Source organism: Cyanistes caeruleus, chromosome 2, assembly GCF_971803275.1.
Source record: "Cyanistes caeruleus chromosome 2, bCyaCae1.hap1.1, whole genome shotgun sequence".
NCBI lineage: Eukaryota > Metazoa > Chordata > Aves > Passeriformes > Paridae > Cyanistes > Cyanistes caeruleus.
Genome location: NC_141702.1, coordinates 4,113,177 through 4,131,630, shown reverse-complemented (window position 1 = coordinate 4,131,630; position 18,454 = coordinate 4,113,177). Strand labels below are relative to the sequence as shown.

General features: G+C 41.2%; 1 protein-coding gene across 1 annotated transcript in view; it reads right to left on the bottom strand.

Moving 5' to 3' along the window:
- Positions 1 to 18,454, bottom strand: part of PKHD1 (PKHD1 ciliary IPT domain containing fibrocystin/polyductin) — a 235,370-nt gene that overhangs the window by 87,387 nt on the left and 129,529 nt on the right. Inside the window, exons 49-52 of the mRNA XM_023924235.2 lie at positions 16,811 to 16,988; positions 15,989 to 16,184; positions 7,658 to 7,723; positions 6,252 to 6,371 (exon numbers count right to left, since the gene is read on the bottom strand). Coding sequence (XP_023780003.2) covers positions 6,252 to 6,371; positions 7,658 to 7,723; positions 15,989 to 16,184; positions 16,811 to 16,988 — 560 coding nt within the window. The remainder of the gene's footprint in view (positions 1 to 6,251; positions 6,372 to 7,657; positions 7,724 to 15,988; positions 16,185 to 16,810; positions 16,989 to 18,454) is intronic.

The window sequence follows — 18,454 nt, the reverse complement described above, 5'->3', positions numbered from 1 at the left end:
TCACTGACAAGAGTAACAGTATGGTGCATTTCTCAGTCAGTGGGTGCTCCTGGAAGAAGGAAAAGCAAGGTGTTTCCCTAACAAGGAGCTCAATAATATGAACCAATAATGGCTTTCATAGAAAGAGATTGCAGAAAAAAACAATCTTTAACATAATGAGAGCCCTACCTTCTGTGTACAGAGAGTTTCTGAGACTCTCATTGTTCTCATAAGCATTTATTGCAAGGCATAGATATAGAAAAGAGATTAAGGAACACACGTATTTTTCTACTGGATTTTGACAGAGTGGTGAGAATGGGACACTTGAAACTGGTTTTGTGTGGAATGCAAGAACCATGAAGTGTCTTGGGAAGTGGTTCAACTACTTAATAGTTTCATTTCTGTCTGTGGACACTGGCAATTGCTTTGGATGGGACCACAATGGGAACACAAATGACCACAAAATGGGTAACACTGAGACAGTCTTTGCCAAAAATCATATAATCAGGGGCTGGCTCAAACTATTAAACAGGTTTGAGAAAGTTTCCAAGTCCTGTTTGCAGGAAGCACAGTCAATATGATCCAGTGAAAACAGGTACATGAAGTGTACACTCAGAAGTGGACTGAAAGAAAATATTAATAGTCTATCTTTAATAGTAGCATTTTCTAGCTTTTTACTCCTTGGTTTTGCAACCCTGAAGTTTCACAACCTCCAGGGAAAGGAAAACTTTACTTCAGGTTCTTCTTTTCAGGCTTGGAGTTCTGGATCTGCTTACAGACGTGTTTGTCTCCTACATATTCATAAATACATATTCCTGCTTTTATCCCTGTGAGTCAAATATCCCACCTCTTCCTTTTCCCCTCTGTCTTTCTACACTTTCTCTCTGGCCATGAGCATCCTGAAAGCCCAGGACATCTCTTCTCAAGGACTATACCAAGTACAGCAGCAAGCCATGGTTAACCTGAACCTCTCATCCCAAAACAAATTCCCTGCATCCTTGGGCTGAAACATCTTTCAAGCATGCAAAATTGTCACAGGATTCAGATGAAGTAAGTCTCTAGGGAGCAAGCACATTTTTTTCTCCCCCTAAATCTTATGGTCTTAGTACTTAATATATTTTTACAGGCATGAAGATACTCGTGTCTATAATCTCTTTACAGGACAGGTACAGTCCCATGCCCTGCAGAGCTGTGAAGAGAAGGCTCAGGATGTGAGGATATGAAACAGAGAGGAGAATGAGGGGGGAGATGTTGTTAAAATGGTATCTCTCAGACAGAAGGGGAATCTAGCTTGTGAAATCACAGCTCAAGAATGTGGCAAAAAACTGCAGTTGACAAAGGCCATAAGTATATTCATCAAACACAGTCTGAAACATTTTTACAAGGAAAAGAAGCAGTGCTCCCAGGCATGCCATTTATATGTCACATTTCAGTCTAGAACAGAGATTTTTTGCTGAGTTGCACATCTTTCTAAAATAAGGCTTTATAAAGGAAATGCTGACTGCTCTGCAACTGTGGCATCTTGTGTGTGAGCCTTGAAACAAAGGAGTGAGAAATTCCCCCACTCAGAGATATCTCTGCAAACCTAGAGTTTCCTCGGTTTAAAAGGACAACACTCTGGGGTGTGATGCTTGGGGTGTGAAGTCCTCAGAGGGTGAAATGTTGCTCTGTAGAAACAGCAGAACACTCCTTTGAGGGGAAAAAAAAAGTCTTTCCACACTTGAGGAGGAAAGAAAACAGATTCAAAGGCAACTTCCTTATAGAATACACTCATTTACCTCATGGAGCGAGATATGACTTAACATTTAAAATAATAAACTTTAGGTCACTGAGCTCAAAGGATTTACCTTCAGAGAAAGACAAACTGGAGCTGTTTTCCCACCATGAAAATATTCATAGAACAGCAAGAAGCCACATTCAGCAAACCACAATTTGAGCTTGAAAACAGGGCAATATTTCATTGTACATACACTTTCTTCAGACAAAAAGCTCACAGGTATGCCAGAGTCTTAATGTTCAGATGTACAATGCTGAGAAGTCACTAATGACTCCTGCAATGACACAAAATGCCTTTGATCAGCCACACTGCTGTATAAAACACCATAGCATGCCATTGAATGGAAATCAGGCACAACAGAGGAGCTATTATATGGGATACAGTACTCCAGCATTCATCTCTTCAAACAGTAAAACTTCAAAGAAAATCAAAATCAGAAAATGAAAAACAGAGTGAATTCCACCACTGGAGAGAAAAAAAAAAAAAAAAAAAAAGGAAGATAGAAATTGCCAGAGGCTACATGATATCATATCAATAGCCTTCAAAACAGCATTCCTTTGCTTGGAATTATAACACATTCTCCTTCCACCCAGAGCACGCTGCATCAGGAGTGTGTCACACTAAAGACCATAAACCAAAGCCCTGAAAATCCCTGGGCTTTGGGAAGCTAATGCCACTGCTGGCTGCTGGAATGGCATGACTAAACTCCTCCAGCTTTGCTTTCCAAGGTGGTGTGTCTGCTGAAGCCTGATGCACGTGAGAGGTCCTTGTGGGATGGCTGTGGCTCTGGAGGATGAACCTCCAGGGATAAAAGCACAAGCTGTGGCAGCCTGAGCTGAGGATTTCCAGATCAAGCTGAAGAAGACTCATATCCACGGGGGAGACAGACACTGTTGGGAATTGTAGCAGCACACCAACACTAAAAGTCACTTTTACATGAAGAACCAACCTTTACTGCAAGTGAAAGTCATCCTTGTACTAAGTCTGTCAAGTCAAACAGGGCAAAAAAGGAAAGAATTTAGTACACAACCCCAACTTTCAAGCTTGCCAAATCTCTAGATGCCAGACTGTCGCTCCGATTGGGAACGGCTAGGAAGAACGACAATGGACTCTCAAGGGAGTCACGACAGGAGAATTCCTTAGTTTATTGCTTCAGCTCTGTCTTATAGACAGATACGTGGAAAAGTACAGAAAGGAAACTCTTATTGGTTAACAAAGTACTACATTACTATCATTGGTCAGGGGCACTTTGCTCCCCCTGACTCTCTCTTGCAAGGAGAAACAACAGGTTGCAAAACAACACCTGCAAGGCTGTTTAGTATCTCTGAGAATTGTTTTAATTCCTTCTCATGAATTTCCCAGGCTAGGCTTCAGTCAGGCCTGAGAGCTATGTGGCCTGCAATAACTACAGGCACTCTGGTTCAGATTTAGCATCCATACCAGACACCAAGCAAGAACACAAAAAACTCATTTCTAATATGTATATTTTTCTAACAGAGGCATTTTCTACCCTTTCAAACCTTCCTGAGACCAGCCCATGAGGTAGCCCTAATGTTGCAATTCTGCTTATTTTGTTAAATAAGCAAATTGAAGCCTTCAATAGCTAAATTTAGTCAGTGCCCCAGTTCTCTGGTGAACTCTAGGAATCCACATTCAGTCAAGGGTTTCAGCAGCATCAGACCAAAGCCTTTCCCTGTACTTCACACTAGAAATGAGCACTGGGCATCTATCACTTGCTTTTATGACTCTAAAACTCTTCTTTGGGGGCTAAAAGGACTAAGCCAGTCATACACAGCGTACCAGAAGCAGGCTCATGTCTTGGCTTTCAACCAGAAAATCATTGTAGATGGCTCCCAGAAGAGAATTTTAAGTAACTAGAAGACAGCAAAGAGTAAGACACAGCTGCATCTTGCCACAAATCACAAGTGAATCACAGTGAATCACAAAAACTTATTTTGGTGTGCAAAGCAGCACAAAGTTGGGTGGTTTGTAGAATATTTGTTCTCATGAGAACAAACTCTCACTTTTTTGAAGCCATTTGGAGTCACTCTGAGTTTAGCAGGGTCTGCACAAGCCAGTGGAAATGGGAAGAGAAGCATCCTTAAAATGCTACAATTGAACATAAATTTTAAAGTTGTTGATTTCATTTTAGATTTTGGATCCAAGCAAGGGGCTGGCTTTCTTTGAACTGGAGACTCAAACACTTGTGGCAGCAAAGCAAAGCAAAGCATGTGAAATGGACAGAAAATTCATCCTGATTAGCTTCATTTATATGCATTTATTTGAGCAACAAATCCAGTTTCCTTATCACCCTGGTGAGGACCATGACTCTAATTTAAGACCCTGTACTCTCCATTGACTCCAATGCCAGTGTTTTAACACCTCCAAACCAACAGGAATGAAGAGGGAGATCAAAAATAAAATAGAGAGAGGATGACCAGAAAAGGCAGAGATGAAGCAAAATAGATGGTGTGACAGACAGCTTGTGTTTGAGTTCATGTTTGTGTTCTCAGAATAAAATCAGAGGAGGATTCCAGAAAGGCACTGGAGAGAAGAATAGTGTCTGTACATCAATCAGCATTTACTCTGGCAATGGAAATGCAGAGATTTTTTTTTTAATAGAATCATGGAATAACCTGGGTTGGAAGGGACTCACGAGGATCACTGAGTTCAGCTCCTGGCCCTGCACAGAACAGCCCCAAGAATCCCTCTGTGTGTCCCAGATTATGATCCAGACCCTTCCCCAGCATCATTGACCTTCTCTGGGCTTGCTCCAGCTCCTCACGTTTGCAGGAAACACAGAGTTTTATTAATCTTCCATCAAAAACTCATCCTTCATCTTCTACTCTTGATCTGATCTAAATGACAGAACTCCAAACCCTCAGCCAAACCTTTTTATTTATTCATTTGTTATTCTCTGCTTCTGTGTAAATCTGTGTCTCTTCATATCTGCATCTGACATATGATGGTGAAGACTGGAATGTTCTGGTCTTATGGCAGTCATGGGCTGATATTGGTGAACCAGTTATCACAGAATTACAGAATCATTAAGGCTGGAAAAGACCTCCAAGACCACTGAGTCCAACCTGTGACTGATCCCCACCTTGTCACCAGCCCAGAGCACTGGGTGCCACATCCAGGTCTTCCTTGGACATCTCCAGGGATGGGGAATCCAAACCTCCCTGGGCAGCCCCTTCCAATGCCTGACCACCTTTTCCATGAGCAAATTCTCCCTGAGCTCCAACCTTATCTACTCTTCATCTCAATGTTAGCTCCCTGCAAAACTGAAGAAAAGTAATATTTTTTAAAGTACAGTGTTGTGGTTTTGTTTGTTTTTTTTTATTTATCAGAAAATTGAAGATTAAATATAAATATATACTGGAGGTGGATCCTAATTCTTAATGAAACCTGAAATTATATTTATATTTATATTTATATTTATATTTATATTTATATTTATATTTATATTTATATTTATATTTATATTTATATCCATATCCATATCCATATCCATATCCATATCCATATCTATATCTATATCTATATCATCTATATCTATATTTATAATCTTTAATGACACAGGCAAGAGAAGATCTAACCATGATTGATGTTCCACTCCCAGATACCAACACAAATATTTCTTCTGTAAACCAAAACCAGGTGGGAGAGGAATAGACATGAGGCACTGTTATCCACATTTCCAGAAGTAGAGCTGTGGTAGGTAGAGACTTAACTGGTTTCAAATAAATGAGAAAGAGACAGCATCAGGTTCTAGAATATTTCAGGTACATATCAAACAACATTCATTGGATCATTCAGTAATTGTACCTGGAAAGGACCTCAGGAGCTCATGTAGTCCAACTTCCTGGTCAAAGCAGGGTCAGCTCTTGTATAAAATGGTTATCACAAGTTTATTCTCCAGATTTTATTGCAAATTCCCTAATATATTTAGTAAAATCCAGTTTTCATGCAGTAATGTTGTAAGATGAGCAGGGATTTAAATGTAACTCAAGCTGAAATACAAGCCTAAGCTAAAATGTCTAGGAGGCATCCATGGCAAAGGGTTTGAGAGGCTACCATTGATAAGTGGGAATTGCAACGGGAAAATAAAATGGCAGGTGCATGTGCATAAATGTAAAATGTGATCCTTACTCAAAACACAGAGAGAGATGGGCCAAGACATGATCTCTTTGTGAGCTGTGGTTCTGGGTCTTACAAATTCTCTTCTGAATTAAGGGCCCTGTACACATTTCAGCTCGAAAGTCAGTTTAAGTTCTTGTGTTCGTGTGTATGTGAAATTGGAAAATTATCATTCTCTTCCAAAAACCACATTTTTGTACCACAGTCTGTGTGACAAGGAACAAGTGTGGGGTCCTGCACACACTGGAATGGCCACCAGTGCCAAGGAGCCCATATTGGAACACAAACATAAATCCCAGGGTAGGCAGAGCCCAGCACCCTCACAGAAATTAAACACCTTTCCTTCCCCACGTACTTGGCAAGATGATGACGTCTTCCCCAGGGCCTGGGATGTTGCCATTGGATCCAGCCCAGCCTTTTCCCACACCATTCCATGTCTCTGGGAGTGACCATTTCAAGACAGCACCAGAAGGAACTGCAAAACGGGAAAAATTAAGACAGAATTATCATTTTTAGCTGGAAAAATTACCATTTCTTTGATAGTCAAGCATCTGTGATGTTAACATCCTCCTTTTGCCACTGTTGAAGCAACACTAACTTTTCTTTGTTATTTTCCGTGCTTAAAGAAAACTGCTTGATTGAATTCCCGGGGCACAGGAATTTCCATACTTTCCCAAAGTATGAAAAATTTAAATAATTAGTGATCAACTCTTACAGGCTTGTTAACACCCAGAAAATAAGTTTTCCCATTCCAAGGGGTGACTGAGGCCTGCCTTGGAAAAACAGCTTAACTGAGACACATGGAAACTCCTGGTCCTTCTCCAGAATTTTCTGTTTCACGTCAATCCAAAAGAAAACTCCTGAGCTTTAGGAAAATATTGAAAAAAACTCAGTTTACAAAATGCAGGTGCTTGATTTGCACTTGTATTTTAGAGAGCTAACGAGCCAGGCTCCATAAATGAATTACCCCTAAGTTTGTTCTGCCACAGGAGAAGAAGGAAGGCCTTCAAGGGAAAATCCTGCACACTAAGTTTAGTAAATCCTAGACTAATGCAGGCAGGGCCTCCCTCTGGAGGCCTCTGCAAGCACCTACTTCTGTCCTTCCACTGTAAAGGGAGTTCTGGTATTTTTTTCTTGAGGAAAGCTTCTTTGGGGATTGAAATGATGGGAGCAAGCACATGCCTAGGTTTTGGGGAATAGACCCAGCTCAGTAATGTTGTCAGCACAGGGAAACACAGAAATTAAACCTGAGTTCCTTAAGTTTGTGTCTCTCTCTCCAATCACTTGTTTGTTCTGGGAGAAACACCCTGACAAAATGCCTCGAAGCCCTTTTTCCACATAAGTGATTATTGTCAATACACCGCATAGCAAGGCAGTTAATACCCAAAAATATCAAAATTTGGAGGTCTCCCTTGCCTTTGGTATATTTTTATGTCTGATTCAACATGAAACTGAGCAGTAATATCAGATTATGGAGCACTAAAATATTCTGTAGTCTCACATTCTCCACGACCCTTCTGTCCTGCTGTGGTATTTCCCAGCAGAAGTTTATAGTGTTTTATACTGTGGGATCACACATTTATCTTGAGCAATGGTAGACAGGGCTCAATGAAATGCCTAAATGAATACCAAGAGCCTCTGTTGGCTTGATAGATGAACAAAATACTGAACTGAAAAATAGCAATTTACTCCTGAAAAAAACATAAAAAAGAAATGGTGTGATTCCCACACCACCGTTTTCTGACACAGACTTTCACATACCTGGGGTAGGTAAAGCCACCCTCTCCTTCTCTTTCAGTGTGACCTGAATTAAGTCAGCTCCTGTGACTGAACACAGAGAATTTTAGGGAGTTACAGCAAGGCTTTTCAAATTAACACCAAAATAAATTAGTAAATCAATTTCCACACATGAATTCCTGACAACATTGTACATTTCTTCCAAAAACATTTTCTTCAAGAGCAACTATACATGTTTTCCAAGCATTTTTTTGTCCTTTTTTTCGCACTTTGAGAAAGGATTAAACAAACACATTTTAATTTACAGATACAGAAGGTCTCAAGACAACTCATTAGAAACAGCTAAAAAGAAAACATTCAACAATCAGAAATTCTAGGCTGGAACTCGAATCTCATTTATCCCGCTATAAATCCACAGCAGTTCCACTCACACAAGCAATATCACACCATTGAATGCATAATGTATTAACTGGCTCAAACAGCAAAATACAGCTTTTGTTTTGTAGTTCAGTTTTGATTTTTTTTTTTTTTTTTTTCCTCCCAAAATCTGGTATCTGAAAGAGATGCTTTAATTAGTCAGACTTTATAGACTGGAGACAGGGACCCTGTGTTCTCTGCTGTGAAAAGGGGTCAGCAGCAATTATCACAGTGGTAACCTTTGTGCCCGTGTATTGTCAGTAGGAGAAGGGCCAGAATAATGCAAATCAAAGAGGAGCAGGAGAAAGCTGCTTCAGACCCAGCTAAAATCCCACCTCCTCTTCATCTCCAGTGGCATATAAAGGCACTTCCTTTCAGTCACCAGACTGGAACAACTGTAGGTTAAAATAGAAACACTCTGACAAACAAATAAATCTCCTGTCCTCTGCCCAGCCCCTTATGGTGACCCTAAAGTGTTGTTGGAAGATTTTTTTGGGGGTAGAAGAATTGCATCAATGAAGCCATTGTCAACACTTTCCTCAGTTCCAGAACATGCCTGGAACTTTCTTCTCTGTGCATCAACCCTCCGATGGGATTTCATGCCATATTGTAATTTACTTATTTTATCTTTAAACAAGTCTGTACTTTTAAATTGAGAAACACGTCCTTCCCTACCTCCCTCCTTTTCTCCCAGTGCAACTGAGCAAATTTAAAATAACTGAGGTTCATTAATTTTAAGTGTTCAATAAATTAGTATGAATAATCAAAAAACTTGATTCTTTCTGATAATTACTATTTGATGTCAGTTGAAAGCACTCGATTGAGTTAGCAGCATATGCTCCTATGCCAAATGAGGCTTCCATAATTAAATAGAAACTGATTCCATGAGGTTTTTCCTCATGTCTGATTAATTAGTAATCAGGTGCCTCAGCCCTGCTCTTCAGTGACACCTTCTCTCCCAATGGTAGCTGGGATCTGATCCATGTATCAGTCAAGTCAATCTGCCCCAAACCATCACACAGAGCTCACACTGAACAGCAGCATGCCTTGAGTGGCCACAAAGTGAACATTTGAGGGGAAAAAAATTACTTGAAACTGCTAATTTAATGCCTCTGACACAGCTCTTGTGGCTTTCAGACAATACATCTATATGTACTTTTATAGTTATGGTGTTTTTCCTTTTCACACAGCACAAAACAGTTGCCAAAGCTGATAAAACAGGCTTAGAAAAAACAAGACAACCAAGCCCTGACACTAGCCTTTTTCAAATATATTTTGTGAGGTTTGCTGGGTTTTGGGGGGTTTTTTCGCTTACTTTTGCAGGCACTTGAGTGAAATAATCTAATTAAGGATATTTGTATTTTTCATAGAAATGCTGTTCTAATTAAATCCTGAGGGAACATAAAACTTGATCAATATAGACCTCATAACAGGGTTCAATCCCTTTACATAGTGAAGTAAGGAACCATTAAGACTTAATTCAGTACAGACTTTTATCATTGCCCTGTCCAGAATCAGGGCAATAATAAAAGCTTCTCATATTTGAAGTGTCATCCCACCAGGAATCATGACTATTCTAACCATTATAAGTTATTTATACCCTTGACATGACCATAAGAATCAGGGACAGAATTCTCCCCAGAACTCTCCACATCCTTGTAACTTGAACAATTATTTACATCGATGGGGTGTGAAGTGCAATGGTCGTGAATCAGCAGTGTTTTTTTGGTTTTTACCACAAAAACTCCCAAAAACTGATCAAGAAAGATAAAGGCCTTGGGATTTATCAAGGCTACAGTGACATTGTCCTTCTGTGTTTTGCTGCTGAGTACATTGTCACCAGGTTTCACAGGACAGGAAGAGACACAGGCACTACAGATGAAGGACATCATTAGTAAACATTGAATTAAGGTGACTCTTGGCAAAATGTAGTTATAAGGCTCCAGGGTTTAGTTGTATAAAACCTTTATAAGGCTCATCAATTTTCTGCCTTATTACAGCTCCTCCTGGATGTTTGGGCTGTGAATCATAAATATAGGCCTTCTGGATGATACTGCTGGTAACTTTTCCTGGTTCAGGGCTCCTTGAGTGAACATGAAGGAGGAGCAACTCAGTCTTTTATCAGCTTTGCAGTGACTCGGAATTTTGCCTGTGGATATTAGGAAGGGCTGAAACTAGGATAAATGGCTCCAATAGCCTGACTTACAAATAACAAGCAGCTCCACGCTATTTAACATCAATTGGGCTAACATCCATCACCAGGAAATCAAAACTTTTTAGACAGCACAATCAACAACACAGTGAGACACACCTCTAGAAACTGGAGAACCTGGGAGAGGGTGTTTTGTCATCCCTTGAGAGGATCTTCTGCAGGAGATACTCAGAAGTATGATATAATGAGAACAATGAAGTCGGGAGAAGATGTGTAAAAACACATTTTATAAACATATAAATGGATAGATACAATTTTAGTTATATATATATATATATATATATATACACGTATATTAAATTCCTCCTGTAGACATTGCATAATCAAAAAATCAACCCTAACAGGATTATAAGGGTATCATCTTATTTCTGTAACTGCTGCACTCTCTGGTTTCTCTGCTTCCATGCCAGAAGGATGGGAGCTCACCCACCAGGAGAAGGTTGTTTTGTCTCTTTCTGTCTATTAAAGTTGAACAACTGAGGGAATGGGGCAGGAGGGGTCTCAGCCTGGAGAAAAAGAGTCCCAGGCAGGATCCTATTGCTCTCTGCAGCTCCCTGGATGAGGTCCTAGCCAGGAGGGTGTTGGTCTCTTCTCCCAAATAATTAGCACCAGGACAAGAGGAAATGGCCTCCAGTGGCACCAGGGGAGGTTCAGGTTGGACATCAGGAGGAATTTCTTTTTGGAAAGGGTGGTGAAGCATTGCTACAGACAGCCCAGGAAGTTGGTACAGTCACTATGCCTGGAACCATTAAAAAAATTACTGGATGTGGCACTCAGTGCTCTGTTCTGGGTGACAAGGTGGGGATGGGTCACAGGTTGGACCTGGGGACCTTGAATGTCTTTTCCAATGTAAATAATTTTATGATCCAACGATTACAAGGGGCCCCTCTTTGCAAAGAACTGACTTTCATTTCATGGAGGTCACTGAGCAGCCCACATCTGGTCAACTGGCCCTCTGAAACAACTGATATGAGTGAGTTCTATCTGGCAGGAAGAAAAGACTCATCCCTGTACAATCAGTCCTCTGTAAAGAATTAACTCCATTCTTCATGTCTTTCACCTAGGATTCTCCTCTACCCCCAAGCAATAGAGCTGCAGAAAATATCTGTGTTTATTTATTTTCTGTATTTTAATATTAGAAACAAACTTTCTTAAGAGTGTTTTTCCTCTTATACAAAGCAATTGCAGAAACCCACGGAGCCTAATGGAAGTGAGATCATTCTCTAGGAATCTAGAAAAGACAATAAGTATAATCAAATTATTTTTTAAGAACCATGGAAATTGTAAACCTGCTTCTGACACAGCAGTAATGTGAGGGTGAGCCTCAGGCCCTCTTAACAACTCACACATGAGCAGCCTGAGCAAAGTCAGCAGAATGACCCATCTCCATAAAAGTTGTGTCTACTGAAAAATGTATTTGGGATAAATAAAAAGTTTGCTAATCCTTTCAGTGATGTTTTCAATAATGTTTCTGTCCAGCACTTCAATTTTAGGGAAAAAAAAAAAAAAAAAAAAAAAAAAAGCCAAGAGAAATCTGGATGTGAAGGAAGCCAGCACTTTGTTTCATTCCAAAAGAAAATGGTTTAAACATTTCAGAAGTGAACTAAAGGGAAACAACATCTCTCTGGTTTTTTGAGAGTTCCAGTATTGCCCAGAGACCTTAACCAAGGAGCAGTACCACACTGTGCCATCATATGCTGAAATTTTTAGCAGACTTAAGTTCAGAATCTTATTATTGCAATTTACAAAGGATATTTCTCCTTAAAAAAATATCCCAGATGTCCCAGTGGGACGTTTCTTTCCACCAGCCTTGTTACAATAAGTGGAGTTGTGGTTTTTTTTATTCAGCATGGCTTATCATGTTTCACTCCCCTGAAATGTGGTTGAGCCACAGCCCATGAGTGTTTCAGTCACACCACAATTGCAGGCCCACAGTGACCTTTGAGGATCACTTCTCTTAGCACGTAGGGTGCCTCAGAGGAGATCAGGGTGATGCCATGAATCATGTCAGAGCAGGGCTGGTGATGTAGGAACGACTGGCACGGGACTCTTCAAGCTTCCTAAACTTCCTCTTCACACAGCATGAAGAAGGGGCATGGGGCTACCTGTCCTTCCAGGCAGATTCCTTTAAAATGGTCTGAAAAGGTGATTTTTAAAGTGTCTTAGAGGCTGGTGAACAGTTTGATGTATGTAGGTAGCAGTGACTTCCTTTGTTAATAGGATCATCGCCCATATAACAGAAACATTCTCCATTACAATTATTTCTCCCCATTCAGCACCCCCTGCATTCTCCTGCTCCCAAGCCTAATTTACAAGACTCCAACCATCAGTGCAACTTAACTCCTTTAATCCCCTCCATACGGTCTATTTAGACATATATAGACAGACCTTTTTCTTTTTTTTTTTTTCTCTCCCCCAAAGATAAACAAACACTTGCATGACGCCAGGCAGTTTGGGATGGAAGAGGGCACGGAGAAAGGCTGAGCCCAAACTTCAGGCCAAGGTGGCTTCATTCAGCTGCCAGCTTCGTTTGAATAACAATATCTTCTCAGTCACGGGGTTTTCCCTTCCCCTTCTCCCCATTTTCTCCCCCATGCAGGCCTGAGTAAAAGGCTGTGTGAATTCAGGAGCCTGCTCATTAATGAGCTGGCATCTGATCCGTATTTACCCACGTTAATTCTGGGTGTAATGCACCCCTGCCACTTCCCCACAGTTTGCCCTAAAAGGCTTTCTGAGGGGCACAAAAGCAGAGGGTCAAAAGTGAGTTGACCCCTGCCAGAACGTACAATTATTGCAAAGAGGTGCTAACACCAGCAGCTGTCGAAACCCCAGCCAGGCGCTTCCCAAAGTGGGAGGATGACTAATAGGCTGGAGCTCTCCCCTCGCCGACTCTGGGCAGGAAGAATGATGGCCCTCCCGAGCAGCTGCAATAATTGTCTCGCCATTGTCCCCCGGCCCTCCCTCCGCCACCCCCTACAAGTGCCCATTGTGTTGGCGGAGTCGGGTGATTTTATGCTCGGGCTGATGCTGTTTGCGCCCAGCTGCCCGAGCGCTGCCACACGAGCCTGGAGAAGGGGGGACCCGCGTCTGCTAGACGGGGCTGCGACATACCAGACCTTTTACATAAGTCAAACAGGAACAAATGACTCTTTATCGGCCCCTTCTCCCTTTGAAGTGGCGGCTGCTTATAGGCCCTTACAGCTTTTCCTCCTTAGCCCGAGCAAACATCCTCCTTTTGATATGCTACATGCTCATTATCTCTGCCCCATTTAATGATTTTTGATTGAAGGGTGGCAGCGCGGTTGCCGAGAGGGTATTTAAAGAGGCTCCACGCAGTCAGGACAACAAGAAAGGCTTTCCTTGTGCAGGAGCCTAAATTTGGAGTTTCTTAACAGTGTGTTCTTGTTCTTAGCAGCAGATAAGGGCTGAGCGTGAAATTCTTAATTAAGCAGTAAATAGAGAGTGGGGTGTCAGCAGATGCAGCCTGTAGCCATGGAGACCAAGCCTGATGAAGGAGGGAGCTGAGACTCGATGCCGGCCCTGGGCTCGGGCATGACTGACAGCTGAAGAATCCGACAAAGCTTGTAAACGGGATTAATTAGTTGACTAATTATTTCATACAGTAAAATGTAAATAAAATATTTTTTAAAAAAATATATACAAACGCTAAAAGAGCCAACTTGCAGAGTTAGGCAGGATGATGCTCTGAAGGCCAGACCTTCTAGCCTTGTCCTCCCCGAGTGTGTGAGTGGGGTTTCAAGGCCAGAAGGGACTATTGTGGCAGCTTTCTCTGACCTCCTACGGAGCATGAATCTCGCCTCATGAGGTTTCTAATAGCTTCTCACAGAGCTGGAGCATATTTCTCTGAAAAGACGGCCAAGCATCTTCTAAGGACCCTGAGTGATGGAAAGTCCACCACATGCCATGAATCTGCTCTGCTGGCTAATTATCCTCAGCCTCTCAGCCTGCACAGCGGAGAGAAGGAGAGGAATTAAATCCCACACGAGGGCCAGGAATCTGCTTGCTTTGTTTCAAACTTTTACCCTACACTGACAGCATAGATATTAGGTACCTGACACTGAATTATTGATCTCACTCCTACAAAAAGTCCTCGCAGAAAATGTTCACAGCATTAATTATACATGTTAGGTGTTGTCATAAATTTCCCCTTCTGCACCTTGGATGATTGTTTCTCTCTCTATTATAATGAGGAACCACCACAAGCTCTTCATGTAATAAAAATCAAGATGAAAGTAAGGCAAGAGAAGGACAAGAAAGTATCTGTGATGGAAGAGTGACATATGCCAGCCAGACCTCTTTTGTCCCAGCCTTCCCAAGACTGTCATCTCCTCTACTTTCAACAGCAGAGGCCAAGCTACAGATGCCATCCTCTGAGCTTTCCCATGCTGCTCTGACAGTGCAATTCAGGATATGCAAGCTGAAATCTTGCATAGACATCTTCTATAGTTGAAGGAACAAATTTATGCTGTTAGTAAAGAGAAATAACATTTTTATTCTTTCAGTAAATACTTGACTTGATCTCTGGCCAGACTTAGACACAACAGCTAAATTTATAGTAGCCAATCTACACCAATTGTATCTAAACTGTATCTAAACAGGCACAGGGCACAGAACTAAGACCAGAACCCCAGTAATCTACATGGTTGTAATACTGGCCAAATTCCTGGCACAGCTTTGGCCTAGACCAGGCAAACTCCCAGATGGTGACTGGCACAGTTGGGGATTCAGCAAGCACAGGGATCTTTTATAATTTGAAGCCTGTGTGCATCCAGCCCACTTTTAGAGCTAAAATGTTAAACACCAGCTGTGCTGTGGCAGTTGCTGAAGGACCAGAGGTGGACACAGCAAGGGTGATCCTCAGACTGAAGCAAAGGTTTGGCCTTCCTCGTTTCTCCACAAATGTGATTTTCCACACTGGCTGATTTTCACTGTTGCCAGACCAAGCTCAGTGGATTGCCTGCCCTCATTCCAGGTGTGTTTTACTCTCCACTGTCACAATGACTGTTCTAAAGGGATCCCACATGAGAAATCCATTTGCAAGCCATCTCAGTAGTTCAAAGTCAAGGGAAATGTATTAAATTTAATGGAACAGGAGAATGAAAAATCATCTGTTATAATGAGAATCATCTTTACTTTCCCAGTATGAGTCATGAAGGAGAATTTAATCTTCTCAAAAGACACTAAAATATATTTGTGATTCCTAGTTCTGCTGCTATTAGTAAAGGCAACAAACATTACCTTGTTTTTGACATAGAGAGCTTAGACATTTATAAAATTATTTTCTTGAGAATGGGAATTATGGAAAATGTCCATTTCTCTAAAAAAAAAATAAAAGACCTTCACACTCCATGATCCCATATACAAAGTCCCATAGGAAAAGGTCTAAGATGTCTTTGGAAGTTTCCAGGCCTAGGAAAAATTCTCTCCCAGTTATCTTATTGCCTTCAGTGGGCTGACCCATGATTTAGAAATGATACCTGTGCTATAGGGCCAGATGACAACAGGGGTCATTAGTGGAATTTAATGCCTTTACCACTCAAAAAAAAAAAATAATTCACATACAAATGATGTCACTTCTCCCACTATTTATGGCACATTCCTTTTGTTGCTAGGTCAGGCATCAGATAGATCAGTTAGGGATGGGTTAAAGAGACATCAGCTCCGTCACCACTCTTGATCACAAATGTAGATTGCACTGCACTTACCCAAATAGGTGAACTTCCCCAGTTTTCTGTCAAGATGCCAATCACAGCTCCTGTGGTGCTCGTAGGAAGGGAGTAATGGGAGTGGCTGTCCCCTCCTTGTCCCACAGGACACCACAGCCTCAAGATGGGCAGGAAGATCCTTGTGTTCCATCAGCAGGTAATTTCCAGCCTTGAAGTTGCTAAATGTCACTGAATACTGGAGAAGAGGGAACCAAAAGAAACATGTCTGAGTCTGTGGTTAGAGCTCTGTGGAGTGCAGCATAAAGGGGTAGAGAGGATGGTGCTCCTCATGAAAACATGAAAAGAGATGTAAAACTAAGCAAGAAGTGATGGTAAATGCAGAAAAAGTCAACTCCCCTCATCACCTTTGAAAGGTGAGGATAAACAATGTCTCTTGAAAACTGTGCTTCAATGTGACTTAAGGCAATAAAAATCATTTTGGTTCTTAAGCACCACACTGGACTTTTACCTAAAATATCAAAATCATCAAGTGTCCAAGGTGGGATAGGGCTTGGACCAACCTGGGATAGTGGAAGATGTCCCTGCCCATGGCAGAGGTTGGAACTGGAAGAGCTTTAAGGTCCATTCCAACCCAAGCCATTCCATCATTCCATGACCTTGCTGCTCCAGGTGACTATTGAGAGCTTATCTAAGAGATAAGAGATAGCTTATCACTCATCTTATCTAAGCCTATAAATACAGAGAGACTTTCTCAGTGCACTTAACTCTAATTTTTTTTCCCTCTGTTCATCCAAAGAGATGAAAGAGTGATTATCTCTTCCAGATATATAATTCTGAAATTATAAAACCTCCCCGTGTTACCTGGAGCTGTTTGCTGACCAAAGGGTTGTCAAATGTCAAGGTGTAAGTCTCTTTATCCAAGAGAAGAGCCATCCAGCCATCCAGGTTTGATAAAGTATCAGAGACATAATTTACTGTGTCTGTCTTATTCCTACTGTCAGTCACAGTTAAATTATAGGGAATGTCTGGAGCCTCTTTTCTGCAGGAAAGAAAAAAGTAATTACATTTTTACACTGAACTCTGTCATTTTGCAACCTGTACAGCTCTATTTTTATTTTAATTCCTTTAGCTGTTGTGGATCTTCCTTAGAATGTGCCTCCATTTTTGTAATTCCATACAAATGCCTTACAAAACAATATTTTGCCCCAAGTGCTGTAAAAAAAAAAGAAAAAGAGAGACACAGCATGTAGGAATAAAGGAAGAGGAGGAAAGTAGAGAAGTGGTAACACCCAGGGTACCATTTCCTACATTGCCAGGGTATTTCCCCTCCACCAGACTCATGGGTCTCAGGTTCAGCTTTTAGGATCTTCAAGAAATGTTATAGAGTTTTGTTATTAGCCTCACCCCAGGCTGGGTGGGGTTTGGAGCAACCTGTGATAGTGGAAGGCATCTCTTCCCATGGGAATGAGATGATCTTTAGGGTCCCTCCCAATGCAAACCACCCTGTGGTTCTGTGATTAGTCATTGCCATGTGAGTGGCCAAAAGTTTACCTGAGTCTGAAAATACAACAGTCCTGTGTAATTCAAAGAGTTGATCTTTGCCTGCAGTCAAAGCTGGGGCTGCTGTGGGCTGATGAAATCCTACACAAAATGGGTGAACTTTTAGTACAGCATCCAAATGAGAATTCAACCCCCCTGCTCACTAGAACTTTGCACTCCTAATTTATGACCAGTCTAGTCAAGAGAACAAACCCTTACTGAACAGATCAACATTAGCACTGATATCATGAGGGGTCGTAAACCCTTTAGATTTAAAGCTGTGGTAGATTACTCTCAGTTTTGGCATTTGAGCTGACACTAAGCTTAAAAAATCCTCTTTTTTAAGCATCCCTTGAATAATTTTTCTCACTATTTGAAGCATTACCTTACAACTACACATCTCAGCATATTATCTAACCTCTCAGACTGGATATAGATTACTAACCCAAGACAGTGCTAAAACTCATGTCATCCTGCAATTTGCCTGTACTTGCAATTTTTGGTTGGTTTGTTGCTTTTTTTTTTCCTCCTAGTGCTTTGGAGATGATGGAAAATCACCAAAGCAGTCATCCCAGGTATATTTTTCTTTTCTCTTTTAAAATCAGTTCAGGGATTTTTTAATTTTGTTGTTGTTGTTGTTGTTATTCTAGTGTCTGTCACTTTGTCAAAGCGTTTTCTGGTTACCCAGAAACATTCAGCTGAGAAACAGCAGTGGCAAAGCAAAGTGTGAATCAGCAAAGAATCACTCAACCAGAAGATATTGGCAGACCAATGAAACTGGAAGGAGTTTATAAGGCTTAAACAGCTTTTGTACCACTAATAAACCTCCTCTTATGGGCATTAACTGGACCAGGATATTAGGCTGCTAATTAAGCAAGTAAATGACAACAAGCACATTATTGCCACAGTTATCAGCACCTGCACAGGTATTCAGGAGAACATTTCTAGCAGCAGAAGGACACCACA